The sequence below is a fragment of the Lampetra fluviatilis genome, chromosome 41 (genome assembly GCF_964198595.1).
Source record: "Lampetra fluviatilis chromosome 41, kcLamFluv1.1, whole genome shotgun sequence".
Taxonomy (NCBI): Eukaryota; Metazoa; Chordata; class Hyperoartia; order Petromyzontiformes; family Petromyzontidae; genus Lampetra; species Lampetra fluviatilis.
The window spans coordinates 8,939,419-8,960,319 of record NC_136315.1 but is presented as its reverse complement, the minus strand read 5'-3'; the positions used below and the strand labels follow the sequence as shown (position 1 = coordinate 8,960,319).

At 48.8% G+C, this 20,901-nt stretch overlaps 1 protein-coding gene across 2 annotated transcripts in view; it reads right to left on the bottom strand.

Annotated features, from left to right (window-relative positions):
- The window catches only part of LOC144946607 (bifunctional heparan sulfate N-deacetylase/N-sulfotransferase 2-like), a 76,801-nt gene that overhangs the window by 26,473 nt on the left and 29,427 nt on the right, over nucleotides 1–20,901 (bottom strand). For both annotated transcript variants that reach the window (XM_078875622.1, XM_078875623.1), the window contains exons 5-6: nucleotides 10,516–10,701; nucleotides 4,221–4,349 (exon numbers count right to left, since the gene is read on the bottom strand). In XM_078875622.1, the coding sequence (XP_078731748.1) occupies nucleotides 4,221–4,349; nucleotides 10,516–10,701 (315 nt within the window). The remainder of the gene's footprint in view (nucleotides 1–4,220; nucleotides 4,350–10,515; nucleotides 10,702–20,901) is intronic.

Genomic DNA, 20,901 nt, shown 5'->3' with positions numbered 1-20,901 from the left:
TCGCTTCTGAAAAAGGGCTGTATAGCTCAGTGGGGCCTCACCTGGTACTGTAAAACAAAACAATAAAACAAATAAGTGGGAGTACCCACGCTTTACCCCGCCGCCCGCGAACTGCCGATCGACGAACTGCGGTGTCGCAATTCGCAATGCTCGGTGGACAGAAGAGATGGCGGTTGAATTGAAGAAACTTGTGCCATTGTTTGAACTGCTGCTGCCAGGAACAGAATCGAACCGACGACCACTGGTTTGCAAGTCCAGTGTGCTACCCATTACCTTGTCGCCCCTAATAAATCACTGCAAGTCCATCGGGATTAATTTTTTTTAATATCCGCTAGCAAATTACTCTGCGCCCAATTTCCGTTTTTCAACCAGCTCACCACCACCGCCACCCCCCACGTTGACTTACTACGTCAACACATATAATTGCCGAGTAAAACTTCTGCGAAAGCTTTTCGCGGTCGCGCCAGGTGCGGCTCTCGGGACGCGCCGCTCGTCGTTCGGCGTTTGCGCCGGACATCGTGCCGGGCGAGATTCTCTTCACGGTTCCCAGCACGTGGTAAGCGAAAAACGTCGGACACAGTGGCGGAGAGAGTCACGTCAAGCGATCGCAACGGGAGTAACCGTGTCCGGGCCGGCGAGCACTCGTGGGGCTCGCCCGTTTCATCCGGTGTAGCAATGACCCGAGCAATATTCCCCTTGCGATGACAAGAAGCGTGCATGCGTGCACACCGCTGTGGCAGCCTCATGTTTGTCTTCCCAACTTATAAACCCAACCGCCTTAGGCTGAAGGAGGCAACCAACCCGCCCTCCCCCCTTAGGCTGAGGTCAGGGGTCTCGAGGCAGAGCAGAGGAAGCCCCAAGGCTGTACAAGGAGGATCAATGGTAGCACAGAATGGACTTTAGCTATAGCAGCTGGGCAGGGCGTCATTAGGGCAAAACAGGTGGCCCCTTTAAACTAATGGGAAGAAGGTAAAGGAAAGGGTCTTATTTTAAGTGGTGTTCGCGGTGGCATGCGATACAACCCAGTGCAATAGTGCGCGTTCAATCTGGAATATGGAACAAAATTAGCGCACTGTGATGTCTGTGGAGTACGGATGCAAAAGTAGAAACTTAGCGTGTTCATCACGAACACTGGGAACACAATGGGAATGTATTTTTTAAGTGTCTAAAAACCCAGGAATCTCTAGTCACAGTGTGGAGTGGGCAGCATCATTTTGTGTAGGTGGTGATCAAGAGAGGAAGGCCATACAAACAAGAGTTGTGAATATGCATTTCAGGATTCACGTATTGCCAAATTATACCATGAAGGGCCATGCCTCATGCTTACAATTCAACTCAATCAATTCATTATCTTCTATCGCGATGAACGTAGCTGCAGGGGTAACGTTTGTTATATGTGGTTGCCTGCTGCTGCAACTGGCAACGCTCTGTAATCGAGCAGGAAAGTGATCTGCCCAATTCAATTCCTGAAAAAGCTCCCAGCACGTGGGGTGAAACGTCAGACATCGTGCTGAATAACACGACGGCACAGCCTGAAAAACAACATCAGAGAGAGAGCCGTACACAGCACCGGGCCGTGAAAACCCATGCAAGGAGAGAGACAATATCACCGTCTCTCTGGAGTAAGAAATCGTGGCGTGGATCTGCCATCAATGGACTCGTCAGTGTTCGGTGAATTAAAGTTTAACGGGTGAAACCGCGTGGTTAATTCGTCCAGAACCCTAGATTTCCGGAGGTCTCATCGACCTGCGATGGGGATTTGAACCGGCGACCTGCCCATCCCTGAGCAGATCTTTAACTACAGCATTGCACGCCCACGCAAGTGAACCCCTACAGGGCTATGGGATTTTGTAAATCATCTGCCAGTGCTCAAATTAGCAGCTGCCTTTTAACGATCGCAAACATCCACAGCTGAGAGCTTTTTCTTTACAAATGTAACCATCAGCGATTCTTAATAATTGACCAAAATCCACGGGCATTTGAATATCGCTGGGGGGAAACAATGGAAGCAAGCCTTAGTTTTAGCCACGAGGCTTTTATTTTATCAGCTTTGCACACGTGTGAATTAATTTATCACTTAGCGTTAGCCATTAATTGGTTTCGATATTAAAAAAAACAGGAGACATGGGAAATATTTTTACGACCAGGCACACAACATCGAGCAGACCTCTCGCTGCGACTGTGTCTACTAGTCACGCACGTATTTCCGGTCTCATTATTATTACAAGCAAAATGATGGATAAACACACGAGCAAAGGAGCATCTTTCAATAAATAAATATTTAGAATGACATTTCCAACTTTAGCCTGAAGGCTCAAAGAAACAAAGCCCAGGCTATTTTTCTACACCACAACACATGCTGCCAGTGGTGTAGCGTGGTCAAGATGGGTCCATCCTGCAAATAATGTAATGGGTCCCCTCCACCTACCCACCCACCCACGCTCTGTCCAAGTGCACAGCTCCGGCAGTCCGTGGGGTCTCCGGTGCAGTTGCACCGCCTGCGCACCTGCAAGCTACGCCGCCACACCGCGCTATGTTTGACTACGCGGCGCTTCGGTGAACCGCGGCTGCTGCTGCTGGAGGAGGAGCTAAACGTCGTGTCGCCCACGCTTGACGAGCGCTTCTGATTGAGCTGTCTGGGAGCACGGGAAATCCCAGGTGCTTGTGTCAACGTCAACGCTGTGGATCTCGTTTACAGGGATATCCAGCGTGCCCCCTCCCGTTCTCCCCACCCCATGCTTCCCCCTTTCGATAAAAAATCAATGTCGGGAATTAGGCGGCAAGTGGGAAACTCGCCAGGTCGGGGACCTCATTGAGCTGCGGAGAAATTCTATCCACGGGACAGAAGGGTCAAGACCCCAAACCCTTCCCCCCACACCCCTCCATCCCCAGCTCTTCCAGAAGACAGACACAGAATCGTTAATGTCCACAGAGGGAAGGGATAATGCTTTTACCCTTTATCAAAAAAAGCACGCCTCTTAAATCACAGTAGCCCCCAACCCCCGGAGCGGCAGTTGAAACATCGGCGCAAGCTTCTTAATTTCCCCCGCCTCTGTCCGTCCGCTCAGCAGTATAAATGACCCAGACTGGACCAGGCCTGGTTAGAGATTCTTTAATGTCCCAGGCTGGACCAGGCCTGGTTAGAGATTCTTTAATGTCCCAGACTGGACCAGGCCTGGTTAGAGATTCTTTAATGACCCAGACTGGACCAGGCCTGGTTAGAGATTCTTTAATGACCCAGACTGGACCAGGCCTGGTTAGAGATTCCTTAATAACCCAGACTGGACCAGGCCTGGTTAGAGATTCTTTAATGTCCCAGACTGGACCAGGCCTGGCTAGAGATTCTTTAATGACCCAGACTGGACCAGGCCTGGCTAGAGATTCTTTAATGTCCCAGACTGGACCAGGCCTGGTTAGAGATTCCTTAATGACCCAGACTGGACCAGGCCTGGTTAGAGATTCCTTAATAACCCAGACTGGACCAGGCCTGGTTAGAGATTATTTAATGACCCAGACTGGACCAGGCCTGGTTAGAGATTCTTTAATGTCCCAGACTGGACCAGGCCTGGTTAAAGATTCTTTAATGACCCAGACTGGACCAGGCCTGGTTAGAGATTCTTTAATGACCCAGACTGGACCAGGCCTGGTTAGAGATTCTTTAATGACCCAGACTGGACCAGGCCTGGTTAGAGATTATTTAATGACCCAGACTGGACCAGGCCTGGTTAGAGATTATTTAATGACCCAGACTGGACCAGGCCTGGTTAGAGATTCTTTAATGACCCAGACTGGACCAGGCCTGGTTAGAGATTCTTTAATGACCCAGACTGGACCAGGCCTGGTTAGAGATTCTTTAATAACCAAGACTGGACCAGGCCTGGTTAGAGATTATTTAATAACCAAGACTGGACCAGGCCTGGTTAGAGATTATTTAATGTCCCAGACTGGACCAGGCTTGGTGATTCTTTAATAACCAAGACTGGACCAGGCCTGGTGATTCTTTAATGACCCAGACCAACCGGACCAGGCCTTCTTGAGAGCTTCAGTGGCTTTCCAATGCAAGCGCCGACTCCCCCTTTGTCTGTCTGTGAGACTCGGTAGACCAAGCCCTGCAGTGCGTATGGCTCCAGGCTCCAGGCTGCTTCTGTGGCACCCCGAGGGAGCTATAAGATGCAGGTACGTGAGGTGCAACCTCCCCTCCCCACCCCCCGCTCTCTTACTGGGTTGAGCAGCACGGTGAGGAAGAGCTCGCCCCCCTGGATGCTCTTGTCCAGCTCCTTGGAGCCTCCGGGATACTCCTTGATGAAGATGGTGTGAGTGAAGAGGCCACACGTCTGGCGAGGGAGAACCTGTTCGCCAAAGAACGAGGAGGAGAAAGGTTCGCGGAGTTATCCGCTCGCTCGCTCGCACACACGGTTCAGCGTCGCTTATCTGACTCGCTGGGGATTTGGAGTATAAGTGATCGTGTGAAGAGGTCGGATCTGTGAAAATTGATAGAAAATGACAGTTGCCTCACCGCGTGTGCACAATTAGGTTACCGGACGAAAATAAATTGCAGACTGCTTGAAACGTAGCACGGTGTGTTGCTGCGCTTCAGAAGTACGCGGGATTAAGAATTCAATACCGCACGCGAGATAAGGTCGGATTTGTGAACATCTATCGAAAATGACGGTTAGACACATGCACAAATACTGCACTGGGTGCGGGTAGTTAATTTGCTACCTCCGTTAAATAACTCATTAATTTTTAGCTCATCAACCGCCTCTTGGCAGCGAGCCGTTGACGGCATGCTGGGCTTAACATCTCCAGCCTCGTCTCTCACATCTGATCTCATTTAATGAAGAGATTTCCGGCAACGAGCAGAGCTTCGTGTAAATCTATGGATGTTGATTAAATTGTTTTTGCCCCTTATCATAAAGGGCTCAAGCAGATGGACTTGCCCAAAGCCTATTCCGTCATTTCGCCGGTCACACGAGGACACAGAGCAACCCGTTGCACGAGCAAGGAAAAATAATGGGCAATTATAAATTTGCACAATTGTAATTCATGTGTTCACATGAAAGATGCACTGCCTTTCATTACGATGAGCATTTTAGGGTTACTTTCTTCATATGATAAGATGACAATTCACACAATATGAAATACGGTTCGGCAATGAAAAGATGATTTAAGAAATGCGAACACCTGCAACAACAATACGATAAACGAAGCCGCATTTCCGTATGCAGCATGCGGAGATTGGCTCAGCCCTTCATCATCCCTCCGGGGTCAATAAAAGGAAAACCCACTTTGTGTTGAAGTCGACACTTGTTTTCCGAGGACTTGCCCCACCATAGGAACGTGGAATTTCCACCAACTGACTCTGGGCCAGGGTCAGACACTTAGTGCCCGCCCCAAAAGCCTGCTCTGCATATGTGTGTGGCCCTGCGGGATTAACGCTAAATGCAGTGGCTAAAGAATAATCTTGTGGACAGCGGATATTGACGTCGAAAAATTGTGGAATTTTCCATCACTGGCCCAGGGCTGTGAACGGGAGATGAGCATTTGTCTCAATGCTCATTTGTGCGCGAAATCACTTTGGCTTTGAATTCAGAAATTTCCATTGCTGCTGCCCCATAGATTACTGAACTGACCATTTGCAACACGGGACGTATCTTAAACACAAGGAGTGTAGCGATTCAACTTTATTATGAGTCAATGACTTTTTTGCGAACCATGGTTGAGATTTTATATTGATGAAAAATCTCTAAACAAGGAGATTAGTGTAGCGGCCTCTAGTGGGTGCAGGGATCACATGAACCCAATTACTGATCAGATGCATGCCTATTTAAAAATTACATTAATTCATAAATCACCCCATTGTTACACCCCAGGAATACACACCCACTTTAAACCGATTTTGTACATTTTAATTCCATGTGGAACGTGTAAACAAACCGTAATAGTAGTTATAATAATAGTGATGGTGGCTTTATTTGATTAATCATTGCAAAGCCTATGTCATGTAGAGGAAGCGGGGGGAAAGCATCCATAAACAAAACTATTTTGTATTTTACCAGGTAATGCCCACTGAGCTATATAGATCGTTTCCAGAAGCGACCGGGCCACAAATGATAGCTCAACGAAGTGGCTCATCACGTGGAAATGTATAGCAGCCAAATACTCTAAACGCACGTCTCTAAGTGTGGAGGTAAAAACCGGAGGACCCGGAGAAAAATCTACGCGACCGCGAGGATAGGGAAATGTAGACTTGAAATATACGGCAGCCATCTGAGTCAGGGTGGGGATCAAACCGACGACCTCCTGTATACCAGGCGAGGCAGTTCACATCTCGTCACAGCGGCGCCGTGGCGAAGACTGGCCAGAGTGCGCTACGATGGTCGGCGATTAAAAGGCTGCTGTGGCTGGAGACGAGCTAAGAGCATCGCTTAAATATTCAAGAGCTGAGCCGAGCCAGATATGACAAGCGAAACTCGATGTTAAAATTACATTTCTCTGTTAAAGGCAGTGGCGGGCAGAGCCTTTACTAGAAGAAGGCTGACATGGTCGATCCTCGTGATTTACACGGCTGTGGGTGGGTGGAGGTTGCAGTGATGGTGGCAGTGATATATTCGAAATTCCCTCTCTGCTGGCCATGTGGTAAATTCAGTATTGCCGGACGAAACAGAGCCACCAACGACAAAGACAGCGTTAAAAACAAATAAACCCCGTGGCATCATTTGGAAGAGTACGCACCACTGCACACGCTTGGGTTTGTAAAGTCACCAGGGAATATTCCAGATTTTAAAATATTACACACAATTAAAAAACTGATCAAAACAAACCTATTCATAACACAGATACTTAAAGTACATGCAAAGACAAAGATTCCCCGTATAGCCTACACAGACTATCGGGGCAAGTGAGGTTAACGGGCACGTTCGAAGGCTGGCACTGCGCACGAGAGGGCATTGTGTGGCCAGCACCACGCCCACATCAGCTACTCATTTCAGCCTGAGCTAACCTAGTGGGGGTGGGGGCTCAATATTCGCCACTGATCTTAGCCCTGGCCAGGAATTGAACTTGGGCTGCTGGGTTCATTGTGCAGTGAGCTAGCCGCACAACTACCGGTCCCCACAAATAAAAATACAAAGGTTTCCAAACAAAACCAAGCCACCAATAGCCTTGATAGTGCTGTTAGCGAGCACCTATGAAGGCCAGCAAGGCAAATGAGGGCGGGGGTGATGATGTTTACTACACACCACACCAGGAACTCATTTGAGGCTGAGTCGACCAGTCCAGATAATCTGTTGGCCCTGTGCACTGCACTACCGCTCCCCCACACCACACACAGACACACATGGCTTACATAACTCTCAAAATTCACCTTCATCACAAATCCCTTCCAACCTTGTGGATCCCAATTCCCACGTGCATCCTGCAGCTCAGCATCTGTAGAGGTGCAAGTCCTCGGGTCGAATTGTAAACGGATTTGGATGTTTAACCATCCAGCCCATTCCCTCCTCTCGATGGGTCCCTGTTCCTGCTTCGGCCGACTTTGGCTATGATAGCGACGACGATCCCCGCGCCAAACTCGAAGCGTCTCGCACCTCCGATTAGCACGGTCGGCAAAGAACGGTGCGAAAATCAGTTCAACATACGTACGTACATATACATACGTCTCACTCGTTGTTGCAGAAGGCCACCCAAGCAGTGTGTGTCCCTGCTTGAATTAAAATTAAAACTGAGCCCTACTGAGAGAGGGCACCATTCGTATATTGTCCGTGGAATTTCATGAAAACATTATAAGATAATGTAAGTACCACTTTGCGGAGCGCTCCCTGTGGTTATCCTATTGGGTAACACGAGAATCAGCCGTATGACTGTGGAATGTCCGCCACCTAAATGCTCACTTACGCGGCTCGGTTGCTTGACTTTCACTTTTTTTTGTTTACTTGATTCTCATTAAATATAACTAAGGAAAGAGAAAGCTAGCGCATACAAACTTGTATAATTATACCCTGTGCTTGAGAGTGTTGCCAGATTTGGGATTTCACCGAGCCACATTTTTCCCCGGTCATTTTGTTAACGAATGCGGCACACACGCACACGCACGCTAAACACGCCGTGCTCCATTCCACTCGCATGCTCACCGCTACACTACCACTCACGCTCCCCACAATCGTAAAGATACAACGGCAAACATCCTCGTGTAGTTGTATCGGTTGTTGGAACAAGTGCTCTTAGTGAGCACCACTTCATGGCCAGCAGCTGTGGCCAGGACCCCTCCCAGACCACAATGACGATGCAGATGTTGACAATACCACACCAGGCACTTATTTAAGGCTGAACTAAGCTAGGTGATGCCCAGGACCAGTGCAGGCATCACTTGCTCCCGATTGTAGCACGAGCTAGAAATCGGAACCCAGGTTTGTAGCGCAGTACGCAGACCACTTTGTGGCAGCTCTCACTTGTATACACAAAAAGACAAAGATTCCCCCGAATAGCCTGAACAGACTGTTGGGGCAAGTGTTGTTAGCGAGCACCTTTGAAGGCCGGTGCTCTTTTGTCTCCCCAGTGGCGATGTTTCAACATCGCACCAGGTACTCATTTGAGGCCGAGTCGACCTTGGGGATACCTCGGACCGGTTAAGATAATCGTCACTGGTGTTCGCCGTGAGCGGGAATCGAACCCGGGTCGCGCAAACCACGACACTACCGCTACCCACACTTGTATACACACACTCACTCAAGCGCACACCCACACACAAAGACCCAGAGACCCGTGCACACATGAAGAGAGGGAGAGACACAAAGACACGCACACAAACATGCACACACAGAGAAAGAGACACGCATACACAGACACGCACACATAAATAGACGCGCACAAATACTGGACTTGATAAGGCTTTTAGTTTACATATGCTTCGATTTAAAAAGGAAATGAAATAGTTTTAGCTGTGCTGGCACTCGGTATACACAGAAACACATGACTAATATCGTGTTGAACAGCTAAAAGTATATGGGTTTTACAAATATGATCCTCAACACTTTGACCCAGTTTCTCATTCTGTAGTCATAGAGGAAGATTTATTTGAATATTAATGCCGTATAACCCTCATCATTCGCGAGGGATACGTTCTGAAGATGCGAATAGCAAATTTCGCGGATGATGATCTTGGCCTACGAATATCTATATATTTTTTTATGAATTACCTTAAATAAAGACCTAAACAAGCTATTAAATACATGAAAATACTCATAACGTAAAAATATACAAATTGGTTATAATAAACATACATTAAAGAAAAATTTGTATTCAAATATTAAGTAATAGTTTGTAACTTAACTCACTGTAAATTATAATAATGCTGCACAATAGAAGAATATAGTAACGATGATGACGGCGGTGATGATGGCGATGATGATGGTGATGGCGGTGATGATGGCGATGATGATGACAATGGTGATGACAGCGATGATGATGGCAATGATGATGACAATGGTGATGACAGCAGTGATGATGGCGATGATGATGACGATGATGGCGATGATGATGGCGGTGATGATGATGTCGTGACTCCTCCTACATAGACGCAGCAGAGTTCCAGATGCGATTCGCGGAGAGCCAACATCGCGGATGGCGAGTGCGTGAATAAACGAAGGAATAGCTGCACCGTGTATCCTTCGACGTACTTTTCACCGTAACGGATCCAATTCTTCCCGCTCATCCCGCACCAGCAATGGAGGCAAGAGCTCAAAACGCCCGTAGCTCCAGTGAAAAGCGGTGTTGCCATCAGGGACTCGCCCTCTTGATAGCCCGACACGGCGATCAAAGCGTAAACCGGAACAAAGAAGTCCAATTGTAAATACAGCAGCTGCAGCTGAGGATCAAAGTCAGGCCACCGGGTCCGTAGCATCGTGCGCTAACCACTACGCACCCGGGGTCGTTTAACCATACTTCACCAAGCTAGTCTGTGCAGGTTGTTGAAGGGCTGGGGGCGGGAGGAGGGGGCAAGGCGGGTTGATGTTGCGGTACCCACACCGTTTGGAATCCCCTTGTGTCCCCGTTTCTCGATTCGAGGAGTTTTGACCATCAACGAATGCTCGACAAGTCACGCTGGATGTCAACTGCAGCCACATTTGCAACTCTGATTTGACAACAGCGAATTTGCAAGTATAGTAAAAATGTTTACTATTCCTGCGAGTTCGTTTCGTTTTTTACTCTTCTCTATCACTCTGTTGTTTCGTTCGAGTTGCACGTGCTACGGCTTCATTTATCTACCAATTTAAACTTCCTCCGTCGTTTTCCGCCGCCGCCAATCCGAGCTTGGGGCTGGAAAACCTGTGAAAAAAGAGGCCCCCCCCCCCCCCATAGCTCACTGGTCGGCTTCTTCCCGGCCTTAAATCCAACGGCCCACCGCGCTATCGCCCGCCACCAACGCCGTCCGTCGCCGGGTAATCGAGCCCAAGGTCGCTGCCGGATTCACGGCACGGTGGTCGCTAGCCGGCGTCCGCCCGCTCGCTCGCTCACCTTGATCCCGCGGTGGATGAAGCCACGGCGGAAGCGCGCGGGCTTGAGGTGCGGGTACTCCTCTGTGCTGGTCACGCGGATGTTCCACACGCTCTTCCACGCCTCGTACAGCTGCGTGTGCACGGGGTAGACGCCCGAGTGGTGCGGCGCCACAGCGTAGCCCATGTCCGTCGGGATGCCGTGGTCCTGCGCGCACAAAGACAAAGATCACCCGCAAAGGCTTAACATACTTTTGGGGCAAGTGCTGTTAGCGAGCACCTATGAAGGCCGGCACGGCACAGGAGGGGGTGGGTGGTCAGCACCACGCCCGGCCGCCTTTGTCTCCAAAGTGGCGATGTTTACACACCGCACCAGGTACTCGCTTGAGGCTGAGTCGACCTAGGGGAGGCCCACACCTGGTTCAAATAATCGTCACTGGTGTTGGTCGTGAGCGGGAAACAAACCCGAGTCGCCGGGTTCGTAGCGCAGCGTAGCGCTAACCGCTACACCTACCGCTCCTCACGTCGGATTCGTTGACAGAATCAGAATCTTTAGTTCACTCACCCACTCACTCACCCACTCACTCACCCACTCACTCACCCACTCACCCACCCACTCACCCACTCACCCACTCACTCACTCACCCAACCACCACACGTCAGGCCCCGATACTTCTCTCTCTGCTTCTTCCCTCGCACTGCTCCGTTTGTAATTCCCTCCAATCGTCTATTTTCCCATGCTCTTATAATAGCTTTCCTTAGTTCCAGGAACACATTAACTCGTCTCTATTACACCTTCAAGAGTGCTGTTTATTGCTGGCCGCTTGATGTTTTGGGCCTTGAAACTAAAACTATAAACTACACTTTTTTTATGCTAAACTATTTTTTATTTCACTAGGTAAGGCCCACTGAGCTGAACAGATATTTTTCCAAAGCGACCTGGTCACAAATGACAGCTCACCAAAGTAGCTTATCCCGTGGAAATGTATAGCAGCCAAACACTCTGAACGCACGTTGATGCGAAATGTGGAGGGAAAAACCGGTGAAGGACCCGGCAAAAAATCCACGCGCCCACGGGGAGAACGTGCAAACTCCAAATATACAGCAGCAGGCGTCAGGTACGGGATCGAACCCACGACCTCCTGCGTACCAGGCGAGGTAGTTAACATCTCGCCAACCTTGGCGCTCCATAACCCTCACACACAGTCCAGAACTCCCTCCCTGTGACCATCAGCATTGTCGACCCCTTGCCCCAGTTCAATCCAGGTTCCAGACTTTCCTCTTCTCGACGCAAGACCGACCTTCTAAATGATTAAATATATCGTGTGTGTGTGTATATGTGGACACATTATACAGGATATACAGCTCTCTCTCCAGTTAAAACAATGGGGCAAATTTCTCAAATCCCCTCCCCCCGCACCACCTCTGTCCACCCAGCATGATAAACGGGGTGCACCACGCAGTCAATCAACAGGTCGCATTTGGTGGGGGAAAGTGTGGGGACTCGCATCTCTTTCAAGATGTCTCGCGAGCGTGGGCGGGTCGGCCAAAAAACCTGTGGAGGAGCTCCCCAGAGCCCCCGCTCGTAGCTCATTGGATTGCTCCAGTCTAATACATTTGTTCTGTACAATAGAACCCCTCTTAACGACTAATCGCTGAACGGCAGGCCTCCATAGAGCCAAATGTGTAGTGTATAGTGTAGTGTATAGTAGCGTAGTGTATAGTAGCTTACTGTATAGTCGTGTATAGTAGTGTAGCGTATAGTAGTGTAGCGTATAGTAGTGTAGTGTTTAGTTGTGTAGATTAGTGTAGTGTATAGTGTAGTGAAAAGTGTATTGTATAGTAGTGTAGTGAATAGTAGTGTAGTGTGTAGTGTATAGTGTAGTGTATAGTAGTGGTGTATAGTAGTGTATAGTGTAGTGTATAGTAGTGTAGTGTATAGTAGTGTAGTGTATAGTAGTGTATAGTGTAGTGTATAGTAGTGTATAGTGTAGTGTATAGTAGTGTAGTGTTTAGTAGTGTATAGTGTAGTGTAGAGTAGTGTATAGTGTAGTGTATAGTGTAGTGTATAGTGTAGTGTATAGTAGTGTATAGTGTAGTGTATCGTGTAGTGTATAGTGTAGTGTATAGTGTAGTGTATAGTGTAGTGTATAGTGTAGTGTGTAGTGTAGTGTATAGTGTAGTGTATAGTGTAGTGGATAGTAGTGTATAGTGTAGTGTATCGTGTAGTGTATAGTGTAGTGTATAGTGTAGTGTATAGTGTAGTGTATAGTAGTGTATAGTGTAGTGTATAGTGTAGTGTATAGTGTAGTGTATAGTAGTGTATAGTGTAGTGTATAGTAGTGTAGTGTTTAGTAGTGTATAGTGTAGTGTAGAGTAGTGTATAGTGTAGTGTAGAGTAGTGTAGTGTATAGTAGTGTATAGTGTAGTGTATAGTGTAGTGTATAGTAGTGTATAGTGTAGTGTATAGTAGTGTAGTGTTTAGTAGTGTATAGTGTAGTGTAGAGTAGTGTATAGTGTAGTGTATAGTAGTGTAGTGTTTAGTAGTGTATAGTATAGTGTATAGTAGTGTAGTGTTTAGTAGTGTATAGTGTAGTGTTTAGTAGTGTATAGTGTAGTGTAGAGTAGAACCCCTCTGAACGACAACTCCTGTTGTTAATGACTAATTGTTTAACGACCATTCCCCTGCATTGATTAAACATATTTATTTTAATATCATGTTTATAATGTTGTTTGTATCTTTATGTATTCATATCCATTGTTGAAAGATTATAAAGTGCGTTTGGGTGAAAAAGGGTGACTTCCGCTGCTATCGGAACGAATTAACCCTCTAACGTGTATTTCCTATACTCGCTTAATTTCCTATACTCGCTTAATGACCAAATCACTTAACGACCGGTTTCGTGGAACCAATTATCGTCGTTAAGAGGGGTTCTACTATACTGCATCTTGAGACGAGGGTCGCATTTAGATTATCTATTAATCCAAACTGTACCGTGTGGTATTCTAAATATATATTAAAAAGATCGGAGCTTTACATTTGTCAAGGAAACGGCTGTGTGCGTGCCACTGGGCGTTCCGCTCAGAGGGGATATTAAAACGGTTTTGCAGGGCAGCATCAAGTCAATTTCACAATCCCTCCGGAGCAATATGCTTCAGCGAGCATTAAGCCAATTCCGTTTCGGTTAAAGAGAGAAGGAATGACCGTTTGGGAATTTCACTTTAATAGAGGACTACAAAGCACATTCATGACATTCGGAGCCAACCCAGGTTTACGTGAGTGCAGCCGTTGCACACACGGGCTTTTACAAACAAAGCCATCGATGTTTAGACTGCGTTTCATTTCCTTAATTTCTCTGGCTTAGAATTTTTTTTTATAAACTATTTACGAATTGCGCTTCTTTAGCCTGCTGTGTTTACACTTCCCTGCGTGGGATATACAACGCTCTGCGTTCTACCCCGCGATGTTCTGTTCTCATCTGCGAACACGGCTACGTTCGGGTGCAACGTCTTGCCATTGCGCCGACGCCACCATTAGTCCTAACAATAATGATTTCAGTTTTATTTCGCGGCAATCGTGCAACTGCATCTCACAACGCTGTACAATAATTTCGTGCATAGTGACATGAAGGGGTACATCCCATTCATAGCAACGAGTACAATGCACTCATGAAAGAGTGTGCAAAGGAGCATGGCGACAGAGGACGGTGTGCTGGGAATTACATTGAGAGACAGAAAGAAAGGCACGTGGATTTTCGGAGAACATGAGGTGGTGTAGAGATATCAGAGTGCGGTTGCTTCACTACATATGTCTGCGGTGAGCACAATGTCATTAAATACAACGGCGCTATACGCCTCTTGAAATAAAATTAACGCTGAACCGCTCGTGCGTTCCAAGATTCAGTGGTGAATGGGATACCCACCCTGCAACTTGCAGATGTCTCGGAATGGAAAAGGGTTAATTAGGACCAAGTTGGCTTGGGCAGGATACATTCATTCATTCAATTAATTCAAAAAAATGTTTTTGTAAAAACTCACCCCCACTAAAGAGGGAATCGCAATACTTTACAGTAGGAATTAAACGAAGGTAGTCCCTGTCTATAAAATCAAGACACATAAAATATAAAAATGAGAGGACATACTCAAGGAAAAGGTTAAAGGAAAACGTGGGTCTTCCAGAGTTTCTTGAACTGGTTGGTTCTCGGAGACCAATCTGAGGGCCGGCGGGGGAGAGTTCCACATCTAAGGCTCCACACTCAAGAAGGCCCTACCTACTACCACCCAGCGTGGAATGAAACATTCTAGGTTGAGCTCGCAGGGCCTGGCCCGAGGAGCGCAAGGTCGGTGGCCAGACGGGACTGCAGGTACTGAGGACCAAGGCTGTCTTGAGCGTAGCGAGAAGGGACGATGACCGGTGGTGGAGGCTAATGGTTGAGTGGCAGTCAAAGTGAGGAAACGTGCTAGAGAGGATGTACCTCTCTAGCACGTGGAGACAGAGCCAATGAAATAAGCTCATGCATGCGCGATAAATGGACTGTTGCATAGCAGAACTGAGATGCAACACTTGGGTTGGGCCTTCATCTTGCAGTGATAATAACGGCACTGATTTTATTGCGAGTGATCACATATAACTTGAAGATTTTTTTTAGGACCAAACTTCGAATAAAATAAAAAGACAAAGCAAATTGTCTTTTAAAAATGTATTTATAAGGAAAGTAATCGGATGTATGACCGATCTGCATTGTGCTTGAGAATTCTCCCATTGCACTTGTGGGTTTTTAATTTTCTTCTAGGTACTCTGCTGAGCTCCCACTTGGCGAAATGCTCCAAAAGGAATTAGTCTCGAAGCCCAGTGAGACTCGTGGATAAATGCACAATTTAAATTCTCAAACAGAGCACATCAGTACTGCCAGTGGTGTAATTAGCCGATTCAGGAATAATTTAAACCCGCTGCCCTCACATTCTTTCCTAAAGCTCAAATTGAAAAGCTTGCAGTTGTGACGTGCGCAACCGACGGTCTCCCACCCCCCTTCTGGCTCGAGGTCTTCTTCTCACGATCTCTGGGGGCCACCCCAACGTCCGCCTCGGTCCATCATCCGCAATCCTACCCCAAGCGTAGGAGAAAAACTCCTCCGCGTGAACGCAGCTACACAATGGATTTCCAATACAGCCTATGCTGAACTTACAAGTTGCTTACCCTACCCTGCCATTGAATTCCTAGGACCCCGATGTATACCTCCTGTGCATTTACAAATATATCACTAAATCATTGTACTGCTGGATGAAGGCCGCCCGATACTGTTCGAGCAATGGGGGTTGTTTGACCATACTTCACCGTTCTGGTCAGTGATGTGCTGGCGAAGAGGGTACACGGGACCATTTCAGATATCGCACGCCAGCACGTGTTAGCCGTTCGCTGGGAATTTAATTTAGAATGGGCATGGTTTAGTTTAATTTGTATGTGTTTTGGCGATTTGTTTACCTTTCTTGTACTTTGCACGACAATCATGTTTGGGTACTGTTTGTTGTTGGAACGTCCTTACCTGCCCCTACTGGACATCTGTGATCAAGAGCTTTATAGCTCATCGGATTCGTCTCGTACAAATACATATTCTGATTCTGAACTCAGGTTGGTGAGGTCACTGTGCAATGCGCTAAACACTGTGCCAACTCGCCATGGCACACAGAGGAGGAATTGCTCAGAAAGGATGTATTCATCATCATCACCATCATCAGCCATGGTCAATCCACTGCTGAATGAAGGCCTCCTGAAGCCATCGCATTCGCTCACAAAACCTGCTGTGTAGTAATCTATGAATGTGACCGATGTGCGATGGTCTGTCCCGCATCTAAATTGCGGTAAAACCACTGTGATGTGAGGCCAAACATCGGTAGCACCTGCCCACGGACGGGGCTGATTTACAAGAGAAAAAAAGCATTGCCTGGCAATTAATTAAAAAACATAAGTGCGTTTATAAAACAACGACGGCGTAAGTTACAGCACCGCAGCCGTCAACAGGGTAAGGAGAGCCACAAGGTATGGTCCGGACCACGAATCCTGCAGAAAGAAGATTACCCCCCCCACCTTCCTCCCCCCCGCTACACGCTGGAAATGCGTCCGCCGCCGAAGAGAAACAGATTTCCCCTTCGCGTAATCGCGCGACCCTGGCAGACCGCGGCGGGAGAGGCGTTTGCTCATCGCGCGGCCACTTCCTCTCCAGCCGAGCGGCGCGACGCGGCACGCCCATGTCCCAACCCCGGGATTAACGGGCCATTTACGGTTTAATAGCCTGTAAGCTCATTAGCGCTGCATTGTCACACGAGCACATAAAGTGACCTTATGAAGACCTTCAGTGGGGAACAAAGTTTGCCGGCTCCTGCTCGCACGGTGCAATCTCGGGCCTACGAAGACCGCCGAATGCTGCGGTTTGCGAGCCTCGTGCTGGGACAAGCTGGGGCGGTCGCCATGCGGTATATTGCCGTGTGAAATCAGAAATGACTTATTCCGGCTATCGTGCCTCATTATGTGAAAATCCCACCCCTCCCCCATGGTAATGTGGAAATGACAGATTACCATGGTAATGTGGGGGGAGAGGGGGGGGGGTCAGTTTTTCCATGTAAAGATCACAATAATCCGGAATGGAAAACAAAAATCAATGATAAGTGTCTCTATGCTCAAATGAGCAATTTGACCCTCGATTCTGTTGATGGCCCCAAGCCAGTGGTGGAAAGCACACATTGGTAGCGTCCCACTAAAGGGTACCATCATTAATTCGACTCCAGAGGGATGACGGGCTGAGCCGACCTCCAACCAGGATTTGAACTCATGACCTAAAAGGACACGATTGCACGCTCCCTGCTGATAAACTCGAACATTCTTGGAGAACAGCGCAAAGTGTCGGGCACCCGCACACACCGCACATGCACTTGAATTTCTCCCGGCCATAACCGCGAGTCGTTTATCTCTACCGCTTTGTGATTGCCATCGTGAAATGAGAATCTGCCGTTAATCACTGGGGGCAGTGCCAGGATAAACTCAGCGGCATGGCACGACTTTTAAACGTACGGACACTCACGATATAAACGTCCCAAAAATGCCCGAGGATATTCCATTACGATCCCTTTTATCACCTCCATCGTTTGGCACGGAAGCACTCTGTAAAGGTTTCTTTTAAATGTAAGGGTCAACGCTCTCTCCCAAGATTTAACCCTTAGCGAGCCCGCGAACGATAAGTGACAGCGCGCGTCCCTCACTGCTCGAAATTGCCCAACGTGGTATAAGATGGGCTCATTATGCAGATTTGGGCAGATTAGCGGCATCAAGAGGCCAAGTTTGAAATGAACGTTGTGAGCCCCTTGCAAAGCCGTAAAACATTATCTGACGAGCACTGTCACGAAATGTTCAATTATTTTTCGTTAAGCCATGCATTATTTTTTTAAATCCAGGAAAGCCTCGCCCGAGTCTCAAAGGCTCTTTAAGGAGGGGTTGTGCAGCATTGGGATCTTTGCTCCTTTTTAAGAAGTGTTCTAAGAGTCCCAAGAGTGCCTTGCAAGAGGTTCCTGCAGCGGGGTGTTTGGCTAAGACAATCGACGAGTGTTTGGTATGTGGGAGGATGCTGGCTTTGCCAATGCACGGGACAGGACGACACGTGTCGGACCGCACATGGCGCGCGCACGTGGCGAGCGCACGTGCCGAAAGCGCGCGCGCCACGTGCACACGCGCGCACACACACGTGGCGAGCCGACCCCCTTGTCCGCACCACATGCCCAGGAAGTGTCGGCTCCACGTGGCGCCCCCACCCCCGCCCGCGGCCACCATACACACGCCGTGCCGGGGTTATGTAATCCGTCGCGTTCGTTGTGCGAGCCCGCGTGCCTGCGTGCACGTGCTTGCGTGCGCGGGTGTCTAACGGGTCATTGTTGTTGCGTTGCCTGTTGGCACAGCCGCACTTTCGCAGAGAGGTCTGCAGAGCGACTCTAGCAGCTACTTGGCCTACTCTTCCACACAGGCATATGTGTAGATGAGACCGACAAAAAAAAAAGTAGGTTAAGGTGAAGCCTTGCATTTATTTGTGAAATCCACTGCTGAAGGAGGTGCCTTCGACAAGACAGAGCTCGAGAGGGCCCCTACAAAGGGTATTTGGCCTACGCTGCCATGCTCACCGGACGTCTTTGAAGACATGAGAGCACCCACGCTTCATCCCACGATCGGCGACCTATCGCTGGTCTTTTTAAATGTCTCACTCTAGCCTAGAAATCCTTCCATGGTCTTGCCCCATCTCATCTCGCTTCTCTTACTACTCCGTCTCATCCCACTCTCTACGCTCCCTTTCTCCACCGTCCCTCCCTGTGCCTCCCTCGTCCTGCTGCTCTCTCGCTCGCTTTCACTGGGACCGACTCCCACTGCAGCACACAGAGCAACCATCTTCACCTGCAGCTTCCACTCCTCCCCTTAAAAAAACCCCCGTCTCTTCTGCCTAGCCCATCCTCCTGCTACTCCCTGCCTGGTCCACCAACTACGGACAGGCCTAGCCCTTCCACTACCCCTCCTCCTACCCCTTATCACTACCCCGACCCCGACCCCCCCTCTTTAACCACTCCCATCTGTCCTCCTTACTGTCACCATAGCTACACCGCCACTTTTAATAATCCCACTCTTTATTTAAACCACGCTCAGCTTATGTACAATTATCACAATTATTGTAAAGCGCCTCGGACCGAGGCGCAGGATAAACCAACGCAGGATAAGCGAAGACCCATTCACACTACTGCTGGGCGCACAGGGGCGGCGAGCGGCAAAATACGAAAACCCGCGCCGTTGTTCCCACTGCCGCACGCCGCGAGATCGAAGCGAAGCGACAATCGCACGACGTCAGCGGTCCCCCCAGCGGGGTCGCTCGCCGACGACCGCACCTGGCCAGACGACACCGACGACGGCTCTCTCGTCCCGCCCTGCGCAAATCCGGGGCGAGCGCCGCGAGCGCGCGTCCTGGCGTCCGACGGCCTTAAGCGCCGCTTGCCCGGCACGCTCCCATCAGCCTGGCGCGCTCGCTCACCAAGGTCGGCGCTGCGAGCGGGTTCACCGTGCCCTGGGCAACCCCCGGGCCACGGCGCACCTCGCTTATCTGCCGGTCGGCGCAATATTCCCCGCTGTTCTTGCGCGGCCATCGGCACTGCCCCGTCCAAGCCGCCAGACGCGCTTCCCGCCAGGCTTGTGCTCCGAACGGCGCGGTGCGCTATGCTGAGTGCTGCTCTTTGAAAGCATCGGGATGTGAGTGGTTTGATTACCTGGTCTTTGGAATAATGACAGCGGTATAACCATGGAATCATCCGTCAGCGTACACGTTCAGCTCTCGTGCCAATTCACTCCTGAACGAGGGCTTCCCCAACGCCGTGTGAGCTGTAGGACAGTTATTTTACCGTACTGGACCACCCGCACCTCCGATGAGCTAAAGAAGTTCAACATACATACATATATTAAAGTTGATTGGCAAGAAAAGTAAGTCGGCTTGGGCTGGACAGATGATAGCTAGAAGGGACGACGACGACGATGATAATAATGATGATGATTGCCAATGGACAATGGATGAGTCCGGGTGAAAGAATAGCAGCCAAGCGAGAGAGCACCCCCAAGAGGACGATCACTGGGGGCAAGTTGCGACGAGGTCAGCTCATGTGCAGCTGGCGAGGTCGCCACGGTGGCTAGGAGATGTTAACTCCCTCGCCTGGTATGCAGGAGGTCGTGGGTTCGATCCAGACCCTGACGCCTGCTGCTGAATTTTCTGTAGGTCCTCCAGTTGTTCCCTCCACATTTATAAACATGCGTTTGGAGTATTTGGCTGCTTCTTGGATCTTTCGGTAAAGTCACGTAGAAGGGAAATCATAAAATAATAAAAATAAAACACCATAGAACAGACGCTGTCTTTCCGACAGCTCTGTTCTTCACCTGAGGATGGCTGCTTGTGTTGTGGCCGAAACGTCGTGAGAATTTTATCATGTTTTATTTGTATTATTTTATTATTTCCCTTCTACGTGACTTTACCGAAAGATCCACGAAAGCTTTAAATCGAAATTTATTTGGCTGCTATCAATTTCCATGCGATAAGCCGCTTCGTTGAGCTATCATTTGTGGCCAGGTGGCTTCTGAAAACAGCTGTATAGCTCAGTGGGCCTTACCTGGTAAAAATAAAAAAAAATTGTCTAACAAGATAAATTGTTGTTTCAACAGAAAAAGGATAGCATCGGTGCAGAGATGCCTCCATCCAGCAGTGGCTAGATCAGGACTAAATGATGACGATGGCAACAAGGACAAACACGGCCAGTGTTCAAGGTGAACGGGAAGTGGCTTTGTCCCGTTTCGTTTGGAGTGAGGGAGAGCTCATTGAGCGGTCCCACAACGAGGCTGTCG